A 22521-nucleotide genomic window follows, 5' to 3' on the forward strand; every position below is an offset into this window, starting at 1 on the left:
AGTATGCTACCATTACTAATTTATTTGACGATATGTCACAAAAGTATAATCAGTTCTACATATATACCAACTAGTGATACATTCGTCCTATCCTTAAGACTAGGATTAAAACACTATTGCATTTTTTGTATTTCCAAAATACTACATGCTTAATGCTGAAGAGGTGAAAAAACTCAGAAAACCACAGTAAAAGAAATCCCACAACCCAAAGATAATAATTTTGAGGTATACTTCCCAATATTTTTACATATACAAATAGCACTTAAAGCTACGTAGTGAGAGACCGGGAGCAGCCAGAGCGCAAGGCACGGAAGCCTCAAGGCAGTGCCTGGCATATCAGATTCTGAACGTTTGAACCGGGGCCTAGAGCCATGTGGCTGACAGGGTCTTGGTGCTCCAGCCAGGTGTCAGGCCTGGGCCTCTGAGGTGGGAGAGCTGAGTTCAGGAGATTGGTCCACCACAGACCTCCTGGCTCCACATAATATCAAACAGAGAAAGATCTCCATCTCAATGCGAAGACCCAGCTCCATTCAATGAACAGCAAGCTACACTGCTGGACACCCTATTCCAAACAACTAGCAAGACAGGAACACAATCCCACCCATTAGCAGGGAGGCTGCCTAAAATCATAATAAGGTCACAGACACCCCAAAACACAGCACCAGACATGGTCCAGCCCACCAGAAGAGAAGATCCAGACTCATCCACCAGAACACAGGCACTAGTCCCCTCCACCAGGAAGCCTACACAGCCCACTGAACCAACCTTAGACGCTGGGGGCAGACACCAAAAACAACGGGAACTACAAACCTGCAGCCTGCAAAAAGGAGACCCCAAAGACAGTAGGTGAAGCGAAATGAAAAGACAGAGAAACACACAGCAGATGAAGGAGCTAGGTAAAAACCCACCACACCAAACAAATGAAGAGAAAATAGGCAGTCTACCTGAAAAAGACCTGAGTAATGATAGTAAGGATGATCCAAAATCTTGGAAATAGAATGGAGAAAATACAAGAAACGTTTAACAAAGACCTAGAAGAAATAAAGAGCAAACAAACAATGATGAACAACAATATAAATGAAATTTAAAATTCTCTATAAGGAATCAATAGCAGAATAACTGAGGTAGAAGAATGGATAAGTGACCTGGAAGATAAAATACCGGAAATAACTACTGCAGAGCAGTAGAAAGAAAAAGAATGTAAACAATTGAGGACAGTCTCAGAGACCTCTGGGACAATATTAAACACACCAACATTTGAATTATAGGGGTCCCAGAAGAAGAAGAGAAAAAGAAAGGGTTTGAGAAAATATTTGAAAAGATTATAGTTGAAAACTTCCCTAATATGGGAAAGGAAATAGTTAATCAAGTCCAAGAAGCACAGAGAGTCCCATACAGGATAAATCTAAGGAAAAACACACCAAGACACATATTAATCAAATTATCAAACATTAAATACAAAGAAAACATATTAAAAGCAGCAAGGGAAAAACAACAAATAATACACAAGGGAATACTCATAAGGTTAACAGCTGATCTTTCAGCAGAAAATCTGCAAGCCAGAAGGGAGTGGCAGGACATATTTAAGGTGATGAAAATGAAGAACCTACAACCAAGATTACTCTACCCAGCAAGGATCTGATTCAGATTCAACAAAGAAATTAAAACCTTTACAGACAAGCAAAAGCTGAGAGAATTCAGCACCCCCAAACCAGCTCTACAACAAATGCTACAGGAACTTCTCTAGGCAGTAAACACAAGAGAAGGAAAAGACCTACAATAACAAACCCAAAACAATTAAGAAAATGGTAATAGGAACATAGATATCAATAACTACCTTAAATGTAAATGGATTAAATGCTCCAACCAAAAGACACAGACTGACTGACTGGCTACAAAAACAAGACCTGTACATATGCTGTCTACAAGGGACCCACTTCAGATCTAGTGACACATACAGACTGAAAGTGAGGGGATGGAAAAAGATATTCCATGCAAATGGAAATCAAAAGAAAGCTGGAGTAGCAATTCTCATATCTGACAAAATAGACTTTAAAATAAAGACTACGGGCTTCCCTGGTGGCGCAGTGGTTGAGAATCCGCCTGCCAATGCAGGGGACACGGGTTCGTGCCCCGGTCCGGGAAGATCCCACATGCGGTGGAGCAGCTGGGCCCGTGAGCCATGGCTGCTGAGCCTGTGCGTCCGGAGCCTGTGCTCCACAACGGGAGAGGCCACAACAGTGAGAGGCCCGCGTACCACAAAAAAAATAAAAAAAAAATAAAAAAAAATAAAGACTACTACAAGAGACAAAGAAGGACACTACATAATGATCAAGGGATCAATCCAAGAAGATATAACAATTGTAAACATTTATGCACCCAGCACAGGAGCACCTCAATACATAAGGCAAATGCTAACAGCCATAAAAGGGGAAATCAACAGTAACACAATCATAGTGAGGGACTTTAACACCCCACTTTCACCAATGGACAGATCATGCAAAATGAAGTTTATAGAAAAACAATCTTACCTCAAGAAACAAGAAACAACTCAAATAAATAACCTAACCTTACACCTAAAGCAATTAGAGAAAGAAGAACAAAAAAAACTCCAAAGGTAACAGAAGGAAAGAAATCATAAAGATCAGATCAGAAAGAAATGAAAAAGAAATGAAGAAACCAATATCACAGATCAATAATACAAAAAGCTGGTTCTTTGAGAAGATAAACAAAATTGATAAACCATTAGCCAGACTCATGAAGGAAAAAAGGGAGAAGACTCAGATCAATAGAATTAGAAATGAAAAAGGAGCAGTAACAACTGACACTGCAGAAACACAAAGGATCATGAGAGATTACTACAAGCAACTATATGCCAATAAAATGGACAACCTGGAAGAAACGGACACATTCTTAGAAAAGCACAACCTTCCGAGACTGAACCAGGAAGAAACAGAAAATATAAACAGACCAATCACAAGCACTGAAATTGAAACTGTGATTAAAAATCTTCTAACAAACAAAAGCCCAGGACCAAGTGGCTACACAGATGAATTCTATCAAACATTTAGAGAAGAGCTAACACCTATCCTTCTTACTCTTCCAAAATATAGCAGAGGGAGGAACACTCCCAAACTCATTCTACGAGGCCACCATCACCCTGATATAAAAGCCAGACAAAGAAAGAAAACTGCAAACCAATATCACTGATGAACATAGATGAAAAAATCCTCAACAAAATACTACCAAACAGAATCCAAAAGCACATTAAAAGGATCATACACCATGATCAAGTGGGGTTTATCCCACAAATGCAAGGATTCTTCAATATATGCAAATCAATCAATGTGATAAACCATATTAATAAATTGAGGGAGAAAAACCATATGATCATCTCAACAGATGAAGAAAAAACTTTCAACAAAATTCAACACCCATTTATGATAAAAACCCTCCAGAAAGTAGGCATAGAAGAAACTTATCTCAACATAATAAAGGGCATATATGACAAACCCACAGCCAACATCGTTCTCAATGGTAAAAAACTGAAACCACTTCCTCTAAAATCAGGAACAAGAAACGGATGCCGACTCTCACCACTATTATTCAACATAGTTTTGGAAGTTTTAGCCACAGCAATCAGAGAAGAAAAAGAAATAAAAGGAATCCAAATCAGAAAAGAAGAAGTAAAGCTGCCACTGTTTGCAGATGACATGATACTATACACAGAGAATCCTAAAGATGCTACCAGAAAACTACTAGAGCTAATCAATGAATTTGGTAAAGTAGCAGGATACAAAATTAATGCACAGAAATCTCTTGCATTCCTATACACTAATGATGAACAATCTGAAAGAGAAATTAAGGAAACACTCCCATTTACCACTGCAACAAAAAGAATAAAATACCTAGGAATAAACCTACCTAAGGAGACAAAAGACCTGTATGCAGAACACTGTAAGACACTGATGAAAGAAATTAAAGATTATACAAACAGATGGAGAGATATACCATGCGTTGGATTGGAAGAATCAACATTGTGAAAATGACTATACTTCCCAAAGCAATCTACAGATTCAATGTAATTGCTATCAAACTACCAATGGCATTTTTCACAGTACTAGAACGAAAAATTTCCCAATTTGTATGGAAACAGAAAAGACCCCGAATATCCAAAGCAATCTTGAGAAAGAAAAACAGAGCTAGATGAATCAGGCTCCCTGACTTCAGATTATACTACAAAGCTACAGTAATCAAGACAGTATGGTACTGTCACAAAAACAGAAATATAGATCAACGGAACAGGATAGAAAGCCCAGAGATAAACCCACTCACATATGGTCACCTTATCTTTGATAAAGGAGGCAAGAATATAATATGGAGAAAAGACAGCCTCCTCAATAACTGGTGCTGGGAAAACTGCACTACATGTAAAAGAATGAAATTAGAACACTCCCTAACACCATACACAAAAATAAACTCAAAATGGATTAAAGACCTAAATGTAAGGCCAGACACTATCACTCTTAGAGGAAAACATAGGCAGAACACTCTATGACATAAATCACAGCAAGATCCTTTTGGACCCACCTCCTACAGAAATGGAAATAAAAACAAAAATAAACAAATGGGACCTAATGAAACTTAAAAGCTTTTGCACAGCAAAGGAAAGCATAAACAAGATGAAAAGACAACCCTCAGAATGGGAGAAAATATTTGCAAATGAAGCAACTGACCAAGGATTAATCTCCAAAATTTACAAGCAGCTCATGCCGCTCAATATCAAAAAAACAAACAACCCAATCCAAAAATGGGCAGAAGACCTAAATAGACAGTTCTCCAAAGATGATATATAGACTGCCAACAAATACATGAAAGGATGCTCAACATCAGTAATCATTAGAAAATTGCAAATCAAAACCACGATGAGGTATCACCTCACACCAGTCAGAATGGCCATCATCAAAAAATCTACAAACAATAAATGTTAGACAGGGTGTGGAGGAAAGGGAATCCTCTTTCACTGCTGGTTGGAATGTAAAGTGATACAGCCACTATGGAGAACACAATGGTTCCTTATAAAACTAAAACTAGAACTACCATACAACCCAGCAATCCCACTACTGGGCATATACCATGAGTAAACCATAATTTAAAAAGAGTCATGTACCACAATGTTCATTGCAGCTCTATTTACACTAGCCAGAACATGGAAGCAACCTAAGTGTCCAGCAACAGATGAATGGATAAAGAAGATGTGGCACATATATATACAATGGAATACTACTCAGCCATAGAAAGAAACAAAATTGAGTTATTTGTAGTGAGGTGGATGGACCTAGAGTCTGTCATACAGAGTGAAGTAAGTCAGAAAGAGAAAAACAAATACCATATGCTAACACATATATATGGAATCTAAAAAAAAAAGATTCTGAAGAACCTAGGGGCAGGACAGGAATAAAGATACAGATGACGTAGAGAATGCACTTGAGGACATGGGGAGGGGGAAGGGTAAGCTGGGACGAAGTGAGAGGGTGGCATCGACTTATATACACTACCAAATGTAAAATAGATAGCTAGTGAGAAGCAGCCGCATAGCACAGGGAGATCAGCTCCATGCTTTGTGACCACCTAGAGGGGTGCGATAGGGAGGGTGGGAGGGAGACACAAGAGGGAGGAGATATGGGGATATATGTATATGTATAGCTGATTCACTTTATTATAAAGCAGAAACTAACACACCATTGTAAAGCAATTATACTCCAATAAAGATGTTAAAAAAAAGCTATCTAGTTCTCATTTATGCTAAGAAAGTTCTTATATTAATTTAAAAAAATATTTCTTAACTATTAAAGAATTCATACATATTTATCAATCTTAGGTCATTAATATTAATCATGCTGTTGTCAATATTTGTTGAGGACAAAAAAAAAAAAAAAAATCATGTCACTCCAGAAATGCCTCAAATAGAATTTCCACCCTTCTCTGACTAACTTCACCTGCATAACTTGCATTCTACTGGGCATAATATGATTAAATTGAGTACAGGAGCCAGAAGAGATATTTAATAAATTTATAGACCAATAATTGTGACAACCGTAAGTGGACTCAACAGAGAAGTTCCTTAGATGTTAAACCCCAAATACAAATAATTCTAGATCTTCCCCTCACCGCTCCCCCCCAAAAAGAGTTATAAAACGTGCTGCAGTACCAAACAGTACCCAGTTGCCAGGGTATAAAGGCAAGGATACAGATCCCGTGTGAAACTCTAGCAACATAAACTATGAATAAGATAATGTGATGACTTTCTTGAAATCAAGCTGATGGGGAAAAAATTTCAATACATTTGATAAGAAAATGTGCATGTAGTAAGAAACATACAAACACACACACACATACATACACACACAGAGGCAATAAAAAAAGAAGAAAACTCTAGAGAGGACCATAATAAAGGAAGAAATTCCCTTACCTACCACTGGCTGGGCATGTCACCAGTTCCTCAATGAACAATAGTAAGAAGCAAATATCAGACCTCCACTATATATCACTTTCTGTTTATATCATATAACTCTGTCCAAACTAACTGCACAGTAAAACACACACAATTCCCATCCAAGACTATGAATTCAGCCATCTTCATTTAAAAACATCTTTAGATATTGTCACACATATATCCAGACTTAGTGGATGCCAACCGACTTGTGCAGTCTACATCTGCTTGAGATCAGCATCCCGGATAAGCAGCAACTCAGATAATGCTGCCCCAGTTGTGCTTAAATCTGTACCTCTCACTCCCTGAGGAGTCACCAGGGAGCTGGAAAGGACTTCAAGCCATAGTTCACAGGTAGAGAGAAGACCTAGAGCATGCATTATTATTCTTAAGCCTTTATTTCTCCAGACAAGTAAGCCTAAATCCTGCCCTATCCTCAAGCCAGTCCAAGCTTCCTCAATCCCCAAAACTCTGGCTCAGGGAAAAAATGTAATCAGGACCAGATTCCCCTCAAAACAAAATGCATTTGCTGGGCCTACAAGTAGTTTTACTGCAGACAACTCCCTGTCAAGAGAATGTCTATGGGAGAAGCCATGGTGGTCCTGGTTTGCTTAGTCACGCAATTCCAGTCATGACCCTCAGGAACACCTGTATAACCAACCAAGCCCTGTGGAAACCCCAGAGGCAAGCAAGGAAAGAGCTCACCTCTTTAATAAAGTCAGAAAGCAGCTGCTTCTGTGAGCTAAGGAATGAAACATTAAAAGTCCAGCTTCTGACAAAAGCAGAGTGTGGGGAAGAAGAAAATGAGGGAAGGAAAAAGGGAGAGTACAGGTAGATGCTAAAACCAAAGGTTCACCTCAGAAATACACATTACAAACCTCAGTCCCATTTCTCCATATTAATACTGAATGAATTTCAGGTGTCTAATTCCTGTCTTTCCATGTTCTGGAAAATGGATCTACTCTGAATAAGCTTAAAAGTGACGATGTAACTGCAAAGGGCTTCATCTTAGGTAATATTTATTCACTGAAAGGTCAAAAAACATTTAATAGTAGGAATAACTGGTGCATTCATCAATTACATGGATAAATAATGAACATGTTTCAATAGGAACACCAGTATTAGTTCCCTAATCACCACTTTTTTCCCTTAATTTGATAGGGGTGGGGGTTTAAGGGATGGGGAAGGTTGCTATGTGCTATACACAGAGATTCTTCTCTCTTCTGATATTAAGTGCTCTAAAATTACCCCTTATGGGGAACCCTATTCAAGTCTTACAGTAAGAGTCAACTGGAGAAATCATCAAGAACCCATCAACACTCTTAAAAATACAAATGTCCTAAGATGGTCTCAATACATGACCAAGCATATAAGTAAATAAGCCAGGAAGGTGAGCTGCGACATAAATCTCTTTCTTTAATATTAAAAAATTTAAGAAAGAAACCGTTCAGATTACTACAAAGAAGCATTTAAAATGAGCTCATTAAATGCAAATTAAAACAGAAACACTATATAAGCACTGGGCCACAATTAAAGGCTGAAGAAACAGCAGGTAAGAAACAATTTCCATTGATCAAAAAACTAAAAGCTAACAGAATAAAGTATTCTGCATTGAAACTGCTTTCATGAATATGAAACATTACCAAGCAAGAAGAACTTTTTTTCTGAATTTTTCAAAGAAGCTTTGGAGGTAGAAATGGATTTGCATATCTTAATACAAAGTACTTTCATTGTATCATTTTCAAGCAATGAAGCCAGGAGGTTTCAAAAAAACGTAGACTTCAAAAAAATCCTTAGAAATAGTTCCAAAGTTGAAAGGGCATAGAGTCATCATTCTAGAGCCTTTGGACCCAAAGAAGAACTGTACATAATTACATGAAATCTATGCAAAAACTTAGAACTTCTTTTGTGACACAATTGTACCTCATCATAAACAGCTTTCAAAGCCTACCTTGGGTACTTAGATGCAGGCTCACTTCTCATCTAAAATTATTGAAATGGCAGAGCAAGTACCAGTAGATAGTATATTTAACTAACATATAAATTCTGAGACTTTAAAATTCACTGCATACAAGCTTTAAAAGAAATATGCAGATTTGTGGGCAAACAGTACAGTTAGACTGTACATTCATGACAGCGGGGTGTTTTTTTCTGTTTTTTGGTTTTTTTTAACTCATGTATCCCTGGCACCTGGAACAGTAATGGGCACACAGTAGATACTCAATTATTGAATCTTCTTTCATGAAAATAAAGCATTATAAAATGAGAAGTGAAGGTTTTTTCTTCATAAGATACATTAAAAAAATTAAAATATACTGTTTTTCATCTATCAGAAAGACAAAAATAAAAAAATTTTATGGTACACAGAGGGAACGAGGACACTCTTATAAACACTGTTGGAGGGGGGCAGGGCCATTAAGGACAGTTGTGCACCTTGTGAACTGTTGGAAGGCAATAAGTCTTTGGAGAGAGAGGGGAAACCCAGTAGGTGCTTTGCTGGGTCAGTTCTGGGAAGGATGTCTTTTTGTAATCTTTCAGCTCAGAGGAGTAGGACAGCTCTTTGCTACCTTGTTATGGCAGACAGAAATGTAAAACAGGGTAATTTGTTTTAAACAATTTGGAAATACCTAGCAAAATTCAAAGTCTACAAACCCTTCAGCTAGAAAATTCACTTCGAAACTGTAATATTTTTACTTTCCATATAGGCTTATATATGCAAATAAAATGATATGGACACAAACCTTCCTGATGACAGCAACTGTCTGTAAACCTACTGTATGCACATTTATTGGAGAGTACCTGCATAAGTTATGTACATCCACTAAATACTAGACAGGAATTACTGTAGGGTGGATCTGTACATGCAGCTTTGTTAAGTCTTCTAAGAGATGTTAAGTTAAACAAGATACAGAAGAGATTATATTCTAATTATTTTTTTAAATCACTCAAAAATCATTTTTAAGACATTGAGTTTGAATTTCAAAACTGGCAACATGGTTTTATATATATATATATATATATATATATATATATATATATATATATCCATGCACTTTAACATCTGATACCACTTAAATACCTAAATCCAGTTTTATACAACATACATACAGAATATACCACAAATATTACTATTAAAATTCAATTTTAGGGCTTCCCTGGTGGCACAGTGGTTGAGAGTCCGCCTGCCGATGCAGGGGACGCGGGTTCATGCCCCGGTCTGGGAAGATCCCACATGCCACGGAGCGGCTGGGCCCGTGAGCCATGGCCGCTGAGCCTGCGCGTCTGGAGCCTGTGCTCTGCAACGGGAGAGGCCACAACAGTGAGAGGCCCGCGTACCACAAAAAAAAAAAAAAAAAAAAAAAATCAATTTTAAACACACAAAAATGGTAATTTTAAAAAAGGGTGAAATATAACTTTAAGAGAGGTACCAAAAATTACATTTTTCTAAGTTGAATTCTCTTTTTTATTATGCTTTATATTATCTTAACTTCCTCTCCATATTTCTCAAAACATCATAATTTTTCACCCACTTAAATTATATTTCTATAGCTGTCTGAGTCAGGGCATTTAACATATTAATCATAACCTAACTGGAAAATGTAAGTACTTTTGAAATAGTCTCTGTGCCAAGAAAGAATGCTGAATTTTGAGAAAGCAAAGAAAGGTAATTTTATTGGTAGTGAGGCAACAGTCAATCCCCCTTATTCCTATTCTACCAACAAATGCAATTTTTGTTCTTCCTTAAAAGTGAGCTGAGATTTAAATAAAGTAGAAGAGTACTGTTAGCATTAAAGAATGTGTAGCAATTAAAGACAGCATAGGCACAAAAGGGGCAAGTTCTGAGCAGCACACGTCTTTAACAAAAATAAAATAATCCCCATATATATATTAATGTATATTTTAATCTCCAGTATATCACTGGATATAGACTATAAATAAGGCCTTTCCTGGCTCCAAAGTTTAGTCAGAAACGGGAAACATCACTCCAAGACTTTCCTTCAATTGCTCCCACTTTCACTTACCTTTGGCATTATTCAACTGAACCAACTCCAAAACTGGCAATTAAGATTTTTATTAAAATGTACCCATTGACCGAATGAGGCAATGCAAGTAGTTGACTAGCTGTATAATTTATTGTACATTGTCCACATGGTTTTAACAAGTAAGGTACTTTCCTTGGGAGGGAGCATGGAATTATTTATATTGTAATACACTTATTTGCACTGTGTCAAACACTAGCTGGAGTATGAGAAAGAACACTTTTAAAAATCCACCTTACATTCTCCACATCGCTGCCAGTTATTAATAAATGTCTAATCATCAAATCTAAAGATAATATGCTTCCTTCCTGTGTCCCTAAATCCCAAACAAACTAAACTGCCTAAACATAGTTCATTCTAACAAAGTTATCTATATAATCGTCTATTAGATGACAATTTAGAATTAAGTGATGATTTTTAGATCTTAAATTCTTGCCTGTATATAACTTCACCAACAATCCTACCACACCAGAAAGGTAAGGAAAACTGGACAACATCCTTAGGTTTTATCATTGTTGCAAACACAGTGTCAGTTAGCTGGCATGATTCTCCTAGTGATGGATAAAACGTTTTACACTTTAACATTCGTTTAATAAATAAAAGATGTAAGTTTATCACTGCATACAAACTTATATATTTTTAAAAATTACCTTCTATCTTCTTGGATAGACGACATCTGACTTCAGATGTACTTGCGTTTCCTAAGCGGTGCCCATTCAAGAATAATCCCAAAATAAACTCACCAAACCAATACATAATCTATAGGAAATCTGTCATAATAAACTCCCCAAACAGCAATGTTTTGTAATCACACTGTGCATTCCCATTAATTTTCAAAGATAACCCTTAAAATAACTTTTGGCTTAACAATCCTGGAAGACAAGAACTTTTCTAATCTTTTATATTACAGGGTTTATAAGCAACTCTAACAGCCACTTCCAAAGCTTTATTCACATAAATGCACCTAGGGCCTTCTGTGTATAAAAAATGTGGTTTTTTTTGTTTTTCTGCTTTGTTTTGTTCTTTGCAAAATGAATCGTTAGTTCACTATGCGAAAGTTTTGAACCTTGTTATCACTGACTCAATTATTCTTTCATCTCAAACCTCTAGGGAGAGATTTAGAAGACAAAACCAAAGGGAGCAAGAAGTTTAAATCCACCTGCAGGAATTTGTTTTGACCTCAACCATCGTCCCTCGGCACCGTCCATTAGAGCTTAGCTCTTCGCGAGTGTTTCCCTTAAAGAGTTCTCCGGAGAGTGGGTCCCCATCTGTCCTAAGCGGGAAGACAGACTCCCAAGCGCCCTAAGGGACGGAAACCGGGGCGGAAGGCGGGGCCTTCCCACGGCCCCTCGAGGTCCGGCGGGCGGTGCGCTCGCTGACGGACCGCGGGACGCAGCCTTCGTCTCGGGCAGCGCCGAGGCGCACGCCAGGGTCCCTCGCGAAGTTGGCTCCAGGGGGAAGCCCGTCAAACGAGGGCCGGGTGGGGGCTTAGGACACACACACACACTTATTCTCCAGGGCCACGGCGGGCACCGGGGAGCCGGCGGCGCGGGCTAAGGACGGCGCGGACACCGACACCCTGCCACAGGCAGCGGACACGGGCGGCACCCCGGCGTCCCTGTCAGCCGAGGCCCGGCGCGGCGCAACAGCTGAGCGCGGGGCGGCGCAGAGAGGCTGTACCTGTCAGGTACCCACGTACCTATCATGGCCACTGGGCAGTTGGAAGCTGCCGGGCGAGCAAGGGCCTACACGCACGCCGCTGCCCGCCTGCGCCTCACACGAGCGGCAGTCCCGGGTTAAATTGTCCAGGAAGCCTCTCCTCCGCGACCGCCCGTGGGGGGCGCGCATGCGCAGAGAGGGCTTAGCCCGAGGCCTTCTGGGAGTCGTAGTTTTAATGCGTAGTCTCTCCTCAGGTCGGTTGCTGCCGCCCGCGGCCGGTCGGCCGCCCGCCGACCTTCCGGCCTGAGGCCTAGGAAACGTCCGTCACCGGGAGGCAGGGTCATTCAGCCACAGTGTTGACGTGTCGCTTAGCGACCAGGAGGGTTACCTTTGGAAGCTTGTTGCGGCTCTAGCCTCGGTCCTGCCCTCTTCGGGCCCCTCCCCTCCCCTCAACTCCCTTCACCTGTGAGCTGCCAAACATCTGGATCAACTTGGGCGCTACGAGGGCGTGAAATTCTACCAGTAGCGCGCCTTTTTACATTTTTTCCCGACCTCCTTCTCACATCCGTAAAACTCACTGATTCTTTTACTACACGTTTTATGAGAACAAGACATTTTCTAGGAAGATGGTGGCAGAAAAAGAGACCCTGAGCTTAAACAAATGCCCAGACAAGATGCCGAAGAGGACCAAGCTGCCGTTCCCGGTGCACCAGCCTCACTCCCTGGTTTCTGAGGGCTTCACAGTCAAAGCCATGATGAAAAACTCAGTCGTAAGTGATCTTCCTGAATTGAATGCACTCGCTCCGAATCAGGGGACACCAAGTTGTAGAGGATGGCTGGCCCTAGGATGGATTCTGAGCCCATATCTAGGGTGGTCTTTGCCAATAATGGCGATTACTCGACCAGTAACAGACGGTGCCCAACAGAGTGTGGAGGTCCAGGCTAGGCTGCTGGAAGGGATCTCGGGCAGCTGATGTACTGTGCCCGTTTCTAAGCACCTTCCTAATAACTCACGGTTTCTAGACCACCTAAATTTACTCTTAAGCTATTTACACGAAGAAGAAAGATCCCCTTTACTTACTGATTCCTAAACTGTCTCACTCAGCAAAAGGCCTTATAGAAGGAGAGTTCTTAGAAATCATAAACTCTTGCAAAATTTAACATGCTGATGTACAGCTGGGAACATAAACTCATTAATTAACAGTAAGAAATTTCACCAATCAACCTAGAAATTTTTAGACTATCCTAGCATTTCTTCTAACAGCACTCTCACAAAATGGCATGTTAGAGTACTAAAAGGGCAACTTAATAAGTCTATTTCTAGATAGATCTTTTAAACTATTAATTTTAAACAATCCAAGCTTCTGTTCAAGTATCTCTTCCTATTAATACAATTCATATTTCATTTCTGCTGTTTTGCGGTAGTAAAAATCAATTATTCTCGATATGATTGATTAGGAGGAAGAGTTTTAAACTGCACACAAGTGGTTTGGGTACGTGCATGATAGTTTAAAAAAAAAAAAACTTTTAATTTGGTATGCTACACCAGGTTTTACTACTGAGTAAACACCTGTCTGGAAATGAGATATTCAGTAATAAATGCAGCTTTCAAATTTGTGTAATTTACCCTCTGGGAGGATCTGACTTACTGTAGAGCAGCTAAATATGTTGAATGAAGAGCACCGCTTTCCAGCGTCACATTATTTGTTTTACATAAATGTTGCAAACCTAATACCTTATTCCTAAACCACATCCTTAAAATACATGAATGAAACAGATCACCTTTAGACCTGAGGCCAGATTCCCATGTTGCTACACAAAATGAAATTCTGGCTATCAGAATGTGTGGCAGTTGAATTGCAATAGTTAAAATTCTTAGAAATAGACTAAAACTTTCTGCTTGTTGTAACTGCAGTCCTTTTGCATGTATTTCATGTGAATAGGTGGTCATGGGAGTCAATATGACTAATTTATCAGCAACACAGAATACCATAACATTCAAGCTAATTATTTCTTTTTTTCGTCTAAACAATATATATGATTATAATTTTAGTGATTTTTTTCAATGTTATATTTCATGTAAAATTGGTCAAATTCTTTTTTTTTTCTAAACCTATATTTATAATCACGTTTTCTTTTTAAAAAACATAGCTTTTCACCTAAAGTCATAATTCTGGAAAATCAAGTATTTCAGTATTGACAAATGTAACAAATATGCTTACAAGACTCAAACAAAAAAATTGATTATGAAGCAGGCTTCATTATAAACAACTTATTTGAGATAAATTATCTTTTTGTTTCCATATACTTAAGGAAAATCCCTTAGTGTAATATTTATGTCTCCTTTGGGATCCTCAAAAGAGGATAAGTCATTCTTTCACTTCATTTAGTGGAAATCATAATTGTTAGACACAAACATTATTTATCCATCCATTCATTCATTCAATCAACAATAGTTTTTTTGTTTGATTGTTTTTTGTTTGTTTTTTTAAATCTGAGAACTTGCTCAGCATAGTTCTGGGGATTTGGGATCAGCAAAACTGTCTCAGTCCTTACAACTCCAAGGAAAACCACCACTAACAACAATGGTCAAGTCTTGATAAAAGAGAGAGACTGTTTATACAAACTAACTTCAGTGGTACAGGAAATAAAACCCTTCCTTTTCATATCCAATATTAACATTTCAACATTTCTGCCCTCGACAGTGTAGACCTTTCAGCATTACATAGTCAAAACACCCCTCTTTCTTAAGGTTTATTTCTATTCAGAAAATAACATGCCAATCTCTAGCTTTTCTTTTCTTTTTTTTTTAAACATCTTTATTGGAGTATAATTGCTTTACAATGGTGTGTTAGTTTCTGCTTTCTAACAAAGTGAATCAGTTATACATATACATATGTTCCCATATCTCTTCCCTCTTGCGTCTCCCTCCCTCCCCCCACTCCCTATCCCACCCCTCTAGGTGGTCACAAAGCACCGAGCTGAGCTACCTACCTGTGCTATGCGGCTGCTTCCCACTAGCTATCTATTTCAAATGTGGTGGTGTATATATGTCCATGCCACTCTCTCACTTTGTTCCAGCTTACCCTTCCCCCTCCCCGTGTCCTCAAGTCCGTTCTCTACCTCTGTGTCTTTATTCCTGTCCCACCCCTAGGTTTTTCAGAGCCATTTTGGTTTTTTAGTTTTTTTTAAGATTCCATATATATGTGTTAGCATACGGTATTTGTTTTTCTTTTTCTGACTTACTTCACTCTGTATGACAGACTCCAGGTCCATCCACCTCACTACAAATAACTCAATTTCGTTTCTTTTTATGGCTGAGTAATAGAACATTGTATATATATGTGCCACATCTTCTTTATCCATTCATCTGTTGCTGGACACTTAGGTTGCTTCCATGTCCTGGCTATTGTAAATAGAGCAGCAATGAACATTGTGGTACATGACTCTTTCTGAATTATGGTTTTCTCAGGGTATATGCCCAGTAGTGGGATTGTCCAGCTTTTCTTAATTGCAACTCTTTGTTCCAGAACCCAACCCTCAAACCACTTTTCTAGTGTTAGGGCTTGCCATCAGTTCCTCTTTCCAACACTCGCTAATTAAGTCACCATTCCAGTGCACTTCCCCGAAAGACTTGTAGAACTATATCCTAAGGAGGTATATGGAGACTCCCAAAGTTTCATTGAGGGTGCTTTAGTAATATAAGTATACAAGCTTGATCATAGACAGATATGATCAGGTGGGCTGTGCAAGCCAAAATCCTTAAACAGTCATAATCTATGTATGTGAATGCAAAATTATTTACAAAATAATGATAAATGTAAGTAGCTAGTTTTTTTTAAAATCCCGACGTCAAGTGTTCTTCAACTGTAAGTAGTTCCTTTACTTTGCCTCTGTGAAATTGTTGTTGCATTCTGTATAGAAACAAGCCATGACAAAAGTCCTGCAATCAGAGAATAATAATCAAATACACATTATTATAATGTTTGACTCAAAAGAATGATAGGAGATGCAGAATTTGAAGATTTCCTAGTTTATTTTCCCTTTAAAGGCCTTGTTTGTGGTCTGATAGAACCTATAACCAGAAACCAGTAACCCAGTGTTGTACTGGCTTCTTCTCAACAGATGGTAGTTGCTTTCTGTGCTAACCCACCTTATCATAAAGCAAGTTAGGATATGGGCCCAAGGTTATGATGAATGAGATGCTGACTTCAACTGAACTTTTATACTACATCTTTCCTTTTCAGTAGACTATAGATGTTTTATGCTCAAAGTTTATGGGAATGGGAGAAATAATTCTTTAATTTTACTTTACTTACATAGAAACTTTTATACTTACTAATTCATTCAACACAGGAGCAATGGTCAGTATTTATACATAATATATTAAGATATTGATTTGGCTGCTGTAACAGTGACCAAATAACAATAGTTTAACTAAGATGAAAGTTCTCTCAGAGTCCAAGTTTGTAGGCAATTCCTGGAGACTGGGCACTACTTCCCCATGAGATAGGTCCAGGGACTTAGGAGCCTTGTATATTCTTGTTTTGCATCCTGCAGGATGATGCCCTGAGGCCAGGTGAGCTCACCATCACCAGGGTCAAATCCCTACTCTCAGGATGGAGGAAATAAGAAACAGAGTGCTTCATTTTATGAGCATGACCCAGACACAGCACCCCACTTTCATTCACATCCCACTGGCCAGAGTTTAGTCATAGGCCTATATTTTCCCTTTTTGCAAAAGCCTATGAAAGACTGACCCTTGCAGCAACTCTAGGCCCCCATACCTTTTCCTTCAGGAAAGGGGCTAAGAGTTACATAGTTCCAAAAGGGCATAATCTCCAACACCTACTTCATGCAAGAGGAGAGAACAATGAGTAAGGAGCAACCTGCAAGAAAAAGTAGGAAGAAATGGAGAACAAGCAGCATGTTCCAGAAGCTGCACTCATCACTTTTGCTCAAATCCATTGCCAAACCTAGGCTTATGGCGACAACCACTTACAGGAGAGGCTGGGAAATGTAGTCTCTGACAGGTAGCTCTGTGTCCAGCTAAAACTTGAGGCATTTCATTACTGTCACAAAATGAAGAACAGAAATTTGAGGTTTATTCGAAGTGTCCACCGTGAGAGTTAAATATTGCTAGAAAAGAAAAGAAGCAGGACAAGTAAAATAATTACAGTACAAATAAATGCACTTGTATGGTAAGGCTTACAAATACCTACTTAGGACAGTGGAAGTGCTAATGACATAGGGACCAAGTGACAATAACCTCATTGAGACCCTCATTACCTTTTGTCTAGGTTTTTGCAGTATTTTGCAGTATCATCTAAACTGGTCTCTAGACTCCATTCACATATCAGTTGATTGCCTCAATCAACTATCAGTTGAGAGTTGATAGTTGATTATACTATTACACTTATCCTTCCAGTACAAAGTTCTCTTATTGTTGCTGAAAGCTTTTGGAGATCATTGGTTCTTATAGCAAAAAATCATGGTACCTCCCCAAGACCAGCAAGGCCTTCTGTGATCTAACCCTATTCTATGGATTTAATTTCATCTCGCACTATTCTCATTTGCTTCCACCAAATTAAACTGTAACTCTTCATTGCTTTGATTTTGCTCGTGTTGTTCCCTTTGCTTCAATGCCCTTCTCCCTACATAGCTGCAAACACAGATCCCTTCCGTCATTAGGTAACAAATGATCACTGATTGTGCCATACACTCTTTTGGTGCTGGAAATCTAGCAGTAAGGAATGCGTGCCATCAAGAAGCTTATATTTTTGCAGCCAGCTGAAAGGCCAACTGCTTCAAGATGACTCCCCTAATTCTCTGTCTCAACCAAGATGGAAACTTATTTTTGTTCATTGTTTTCTACCACGTGTTAGAGTTATGTCTACCCATGTTTTACCTCCTCGAGTAAATTCCCTGTGAGGGCAGAATCTGTGTCCAAGTCGTTTTTTTCATCTTAACAGCACTTAACCATGTACTCAATAAATATTTGGTGAATAGGGCTTCCCTGGTGGCGCAGCGGTTGAGAATCCGCCTGCCGATGCAGGAGACACGGGTTCGTGCCCTGGTCCGGGAAGACCCCACATGCCGCGGAGCGTCTGGGCCCGTGAGCCATGGCCGCTGAGCCTGCGCGTCCGCAGCCTGTGCTCCGCAATGGGAGAGGCCACAACAGTGAGAGGCCCGCATACCGCAAAAAAAAAAAAAAAAAAAATTTGGTGAATGAAGGAAAGAAATTGTACACTTTTCTGTTATCTCATCGTTTTCCTCCTGTTGTTCTAACTGTATCTGTCTTTAGTTTGTTTGCTTTTTTTTAAACCACCCTCCTCCAATTGAGGAGCCCAGAAGTTCCCTTTAAAACTCAGCCAGATGAGGACATGCTCACTTCAGATCCTCAGGTGGCTCATCTTAGTGTGAAGCTGAAGTTTTTAAGCTCCTATAAGGCACTGTGTAATCGAGCTGCCATTTCTTCTTTATATGTATAACTTAGTACTTGCTCCCTCCCTCGTTCTGTTCCATCCACAGTAGTTTCCTTGCAGTTTCTTGAATATACCAGTTACACAGCTGCCTTAGTACCTCTGCCCTTCCTGTTCCCTCTGCCTGAAATATATTTCCCCCCACATATCATCATCTCTTGATCCTTCAAATATTTGTTCAAAAGACTAACTTTTTAGTGAGGCCTCTCTGACTATTTAAAATGTCAACCTCTTAATAACCCCCTCCATCCCTGTTTCAGCACACCCATCTTCTTTCCCTTTGTTGTATTTTTCCATAGACACTGATCATTCTCTAATATTAATCTAGTTTATCCTATGTCTTCTTCCACAACAGAGTAAGCTCCTTGAGGGCAGGGAATTATTACTGTTTCACTCACTGCTGCATCTCCAGCTCTAGAAAAGTTCCTGGCACATAGTAGGAGCTATTATTTTTTGTCAAATGAATTAATGAATGACCATGTTTTATACTATAATTATCAATCATCTTCAAATTAGCAACTTCAAGGAAATGCTAATGGTGTTAAATAAGTATGAAATATAGGAATGAGAATAATTTACAAATGTTTTATGCCATTTTAAATTAGCTTCTTATTAAAGTAATACATGCCCATTGTAAAATGTTTAAGTGGCTTGGCTTAGTAAAGCTCTCTCCTATTTAATATTACGGGGAAAATTTTAACCTTTTTTTCACTAGTCCTCTTATAATTTCAATGTTTTATTTTAAAGCTTTACTTCATCTTAATTCATTTTGGTTTAAGAAGTGAGGTATAAATTTTATTACATTTTTTCCAAATTGGTCAGAAGTAGTTACATTACCTTTCACATATAGTTAAACTGGATTAAAAAAAAATCTGCCTATTTAATTTGAATGCTCTGCCAGTGCTATATGTATATTAATGATAGTGGCTTTGTGTATGCTTAGGGCTCATCTCTATTCCATTTCTCTTTCTAAGCAATCCTATGAGGAGTCAGGGCAGACTTTTTTTTTCCCATTTAGCATATAAATCTCAGACAATTTAATTTTTTGTCGTTGTGAGTCACCTATTAAATGGTAAAGCAAAGAATGTATGCTATATTACTAGATTTTTCTAACTGAGAACAATCCTCTCTTGATCACTTTTTTTAGACTTTGGTAGATGCATAACATGCAAGTGGAAAATGTACACATGTCACTTGATAAATATTAAACCAAACACACTGGTGTAGCCAGAACCCAGATCAAGAAACCTTACCAACACCACAGAACCCCTTCAGGACCTTTCCAGTCACTGCCTATATACACCCCAAGCTAACCTTATCCCAACTTCTATCAACAGATTTCTGCTTATATTCATGGAATCATAGAGTATGTAGTTGTTTTATGTCTGACTTCTGGGATCACCATTGTGAAATTCACCCACATTACTGCGTATGATCATAGATCCTTAATACTCATTTCTTTCTACTATTTTCATGTGGGAATATAACATAATTTATTGATCCATTCCTGTGTTGATGAGTATTTATGTGACTTCTAGGTTAAGACTTACAAATAGTGCTACTAGGAAAATTCTAGTATTTTTTTAAACTGAGGTATAGTTGATGTACAATATTATATAAGTTTCAGATGTACAACATAGTGATTCACAATTTTTAAAGATTATACTTCATTTATAGTTATCATAAAATATTGGCTAAATACCCTGTGCCAGTGTCCATTCCCTGTGCCAAGGACTATGTCCTTGTAGTTTATTTATTTTATACATAGTAGCTTGTGCCTCTTAATTCCCTACCCCTACTTTGCTCATTCTCCCCTTCCCTCTCTCCACTGGTAGCAGCTAATTTGTTCTCTATATCTGTGAGTCAGTTTATTTTTTGTTATATTCACTAGTTTGTTTTATTTCTTAGATTCCAAGTATAACAGACAATATTCCATGTGATAACAGGCAGTATTTGTCTTTCTCTGTTTGAATTATTTCACTAAGCATAATACCCTCCTGGTCCATCCATGTTGTTGCAAGTGGCAAAATTTCATTCTTTTTTATGGCTGAGTAGTAGTCTATTGTATATATGTACCACATCTTTTTTATCCATCCATCTGTTGATGGACACTTAGTTTGCTTCCATATCTCAGCAATTGTTAATAATACTGCTATGAACATTGGGATACATGCATCTTTTTGGATTAGTGTTTTCATTTTCTTCCAGTATATACCCAGGGTGTAACTGCTGGATCATATGGTAGTTCTATTTTCATTTTGATGAACCTCTGTACCGTTTTCCACAGTGGCTGCACCAATTTACATTCTCACCAACAGCATACAAGGGTTCCTTTTCTCCACATCCTCACCTGCATTTGTTATTTGTGGTCTTTCTGATGATAACCATTCTGACGCGTGTGAGGTGATATCTCGTTGTTTTGATTTGCATTTCTCTGATGATTAACAACGTTGAGCATCTTTTCATGTGCCTGTTGGCCATTTGTATGTATGTCTTCTTCAGAAATGTCTATTCAGTTCTTTTGCCCATTTTTTAAATTGGGTAAATTTGCTAAAAAAAAAAAATAATGCTAAATCTATGTCAAACAGCATACTGCCTGTATTTTCTTCTAGGAGTTTTATGGTTTCTGGTCTTATATTTAGGTCTTTAAACCATTTAAAATTTATTTTTGTATGTGGTGCAAGAAAACGTTCTAGTTTTATTTTTTTACATGTGACTGTCCAGTTTTCCCAGCACCATGTATTGAAGAGACTGTCATTTCTCCATTGTGTATCTTGCCTTCTTTGTGATAGATTAATCTACCATAAGTGCATGGGTTTACTTCTGGGCTGTCTATTCTTTTCCATGTATCTGTGTGTCTGCTTTTGTTTGTTTGTTCATTTGTTTGTTTTTGCCAGTATCATACTCTTTGATTACTGTAGCTTTGTAGTATAGTCTGAAGTCAGAGAGCATAATACCTCCAGCTCTGTTCTTCTTTCTAGTACCTATTTTTGGACAACATGTGTAAGAATGTCCAGGTTGCTGGGTCCTAGGGTTTGCATATGTTTGCTTTAGTAACTATATACATTTTCAAAATTGATTTTTCAAATTTAAACTCCTGCCAGCTCTGAATAAGAGTACCATTTGGTCTATAATATCATCAATAACTACTATTTTCTTTATTTTGCATTTTAGGTATTCTAGTGGGTGTATAATGTTATCTCATTGTGGATTTAATATTCATTTTTATTCTGACTAATGGAGTTTAAGACTTTTTAATTTATTTATTGCCCATTTGGTTGTCTTTTGTGAAGTGCCTTTCTAGACTTTTGCCTCCTTTTCTCTTGGCTTCATTGGGTGTATTTATTTGTAATGATTCTTATTCTTTATATTTTATTCTAAATGATATAAAGCAATTGTCAAATACATGTATTGCAAGTATAGTTTCCCTGTCAATGAGTTTCCTTTTCATTCTCTTAATGGTGACTTTCATCCTCCTCTTTTTAAAATACACATTTGTGAGAAAAAAATGATCATAAACATTCTCTTATGTATTTATTTATAATGTTTTCCTCAACCAATTTCAATAGTTTCACAATAAGATACGTATACATTGAGACAAAAGACTTTGAGAATAAATTAGAATGATCAGAAATAAAATAGAACAAACAGTGAAACAATGAAATAAAATGTAATTAAAGTAGGAAGCTTGAGCTTAAGAAAAGGAGAATCAATTTTTTCATTCATAAGGGTCAGTATATTTATTGATTGATGTTTAAATTTCATTCTGAGCTTCTTGGCATCAGAAGGGGCCAAAAGGGGAACATTATACATTTCTCATTATCATAAAAGAAGTAGCCTGCCAATC

General features: G+C 38.2%; 2 protein-coding genes across 3 annotated transcripts in view; one reads left to right on the forward strand and one right to left on the reverse strand.

The window, feature by feature from the left end:
* Positions 1-12385, reverse strand: part of LOC131767983 (1-acyl-sn-glycerol-3-phosphate acyltransferase delta) — a 1414884-nt gene extending 1402499 nt beyond the window's left edge. For both annotated transcript variants that reach the window (XM_059083506.2, XM_059083510.2), the window contains exon 1: positions 12233-12385. In XM_059083506.2, the coding sequence (XP_058939489.1) occupies positions 12233-12239 (7 nt within the window). In that variant the 5' untranslated portion in view covers positions 12240-12385. The remainder of the gene's footprint in view (positions 1-12232) is intronic.
* A 35-nt stretch (positions 12386-12420) lies between these two features.
* PACRG (parkin coregulated) overlaps positions 12421-22521 on the forward strand; it is a 514653-nt gene continuing 504552 nt past the window's right edge. The window contains exon 1 of the mRNA XM_059083526.2: positions 12421-12962. Within this exon, the coding sequence (XP_058939509.1) occupies positions 12819-12962 (144 nt within the window). The 5' untranslated portion in view covers positions 12421-12818. The remainder of the gene's footprint in view (positions 12963-22521) is intronic.

This window comes from Kogia breviceps, chromosome 13, assembly GCF_026419965.1.
Source record: "Kogia breviceps isolate mKogBre1 chromosome 13, mKogBre1 haplotype 1, whole genome shotgun sequence".
Classification (NCBI taxonomy): Eukaryota; Metazoa; Chordata; class Mammalia; order Artiodactyla; family Physeteridae; genus Kogia; species Kogia breviceps.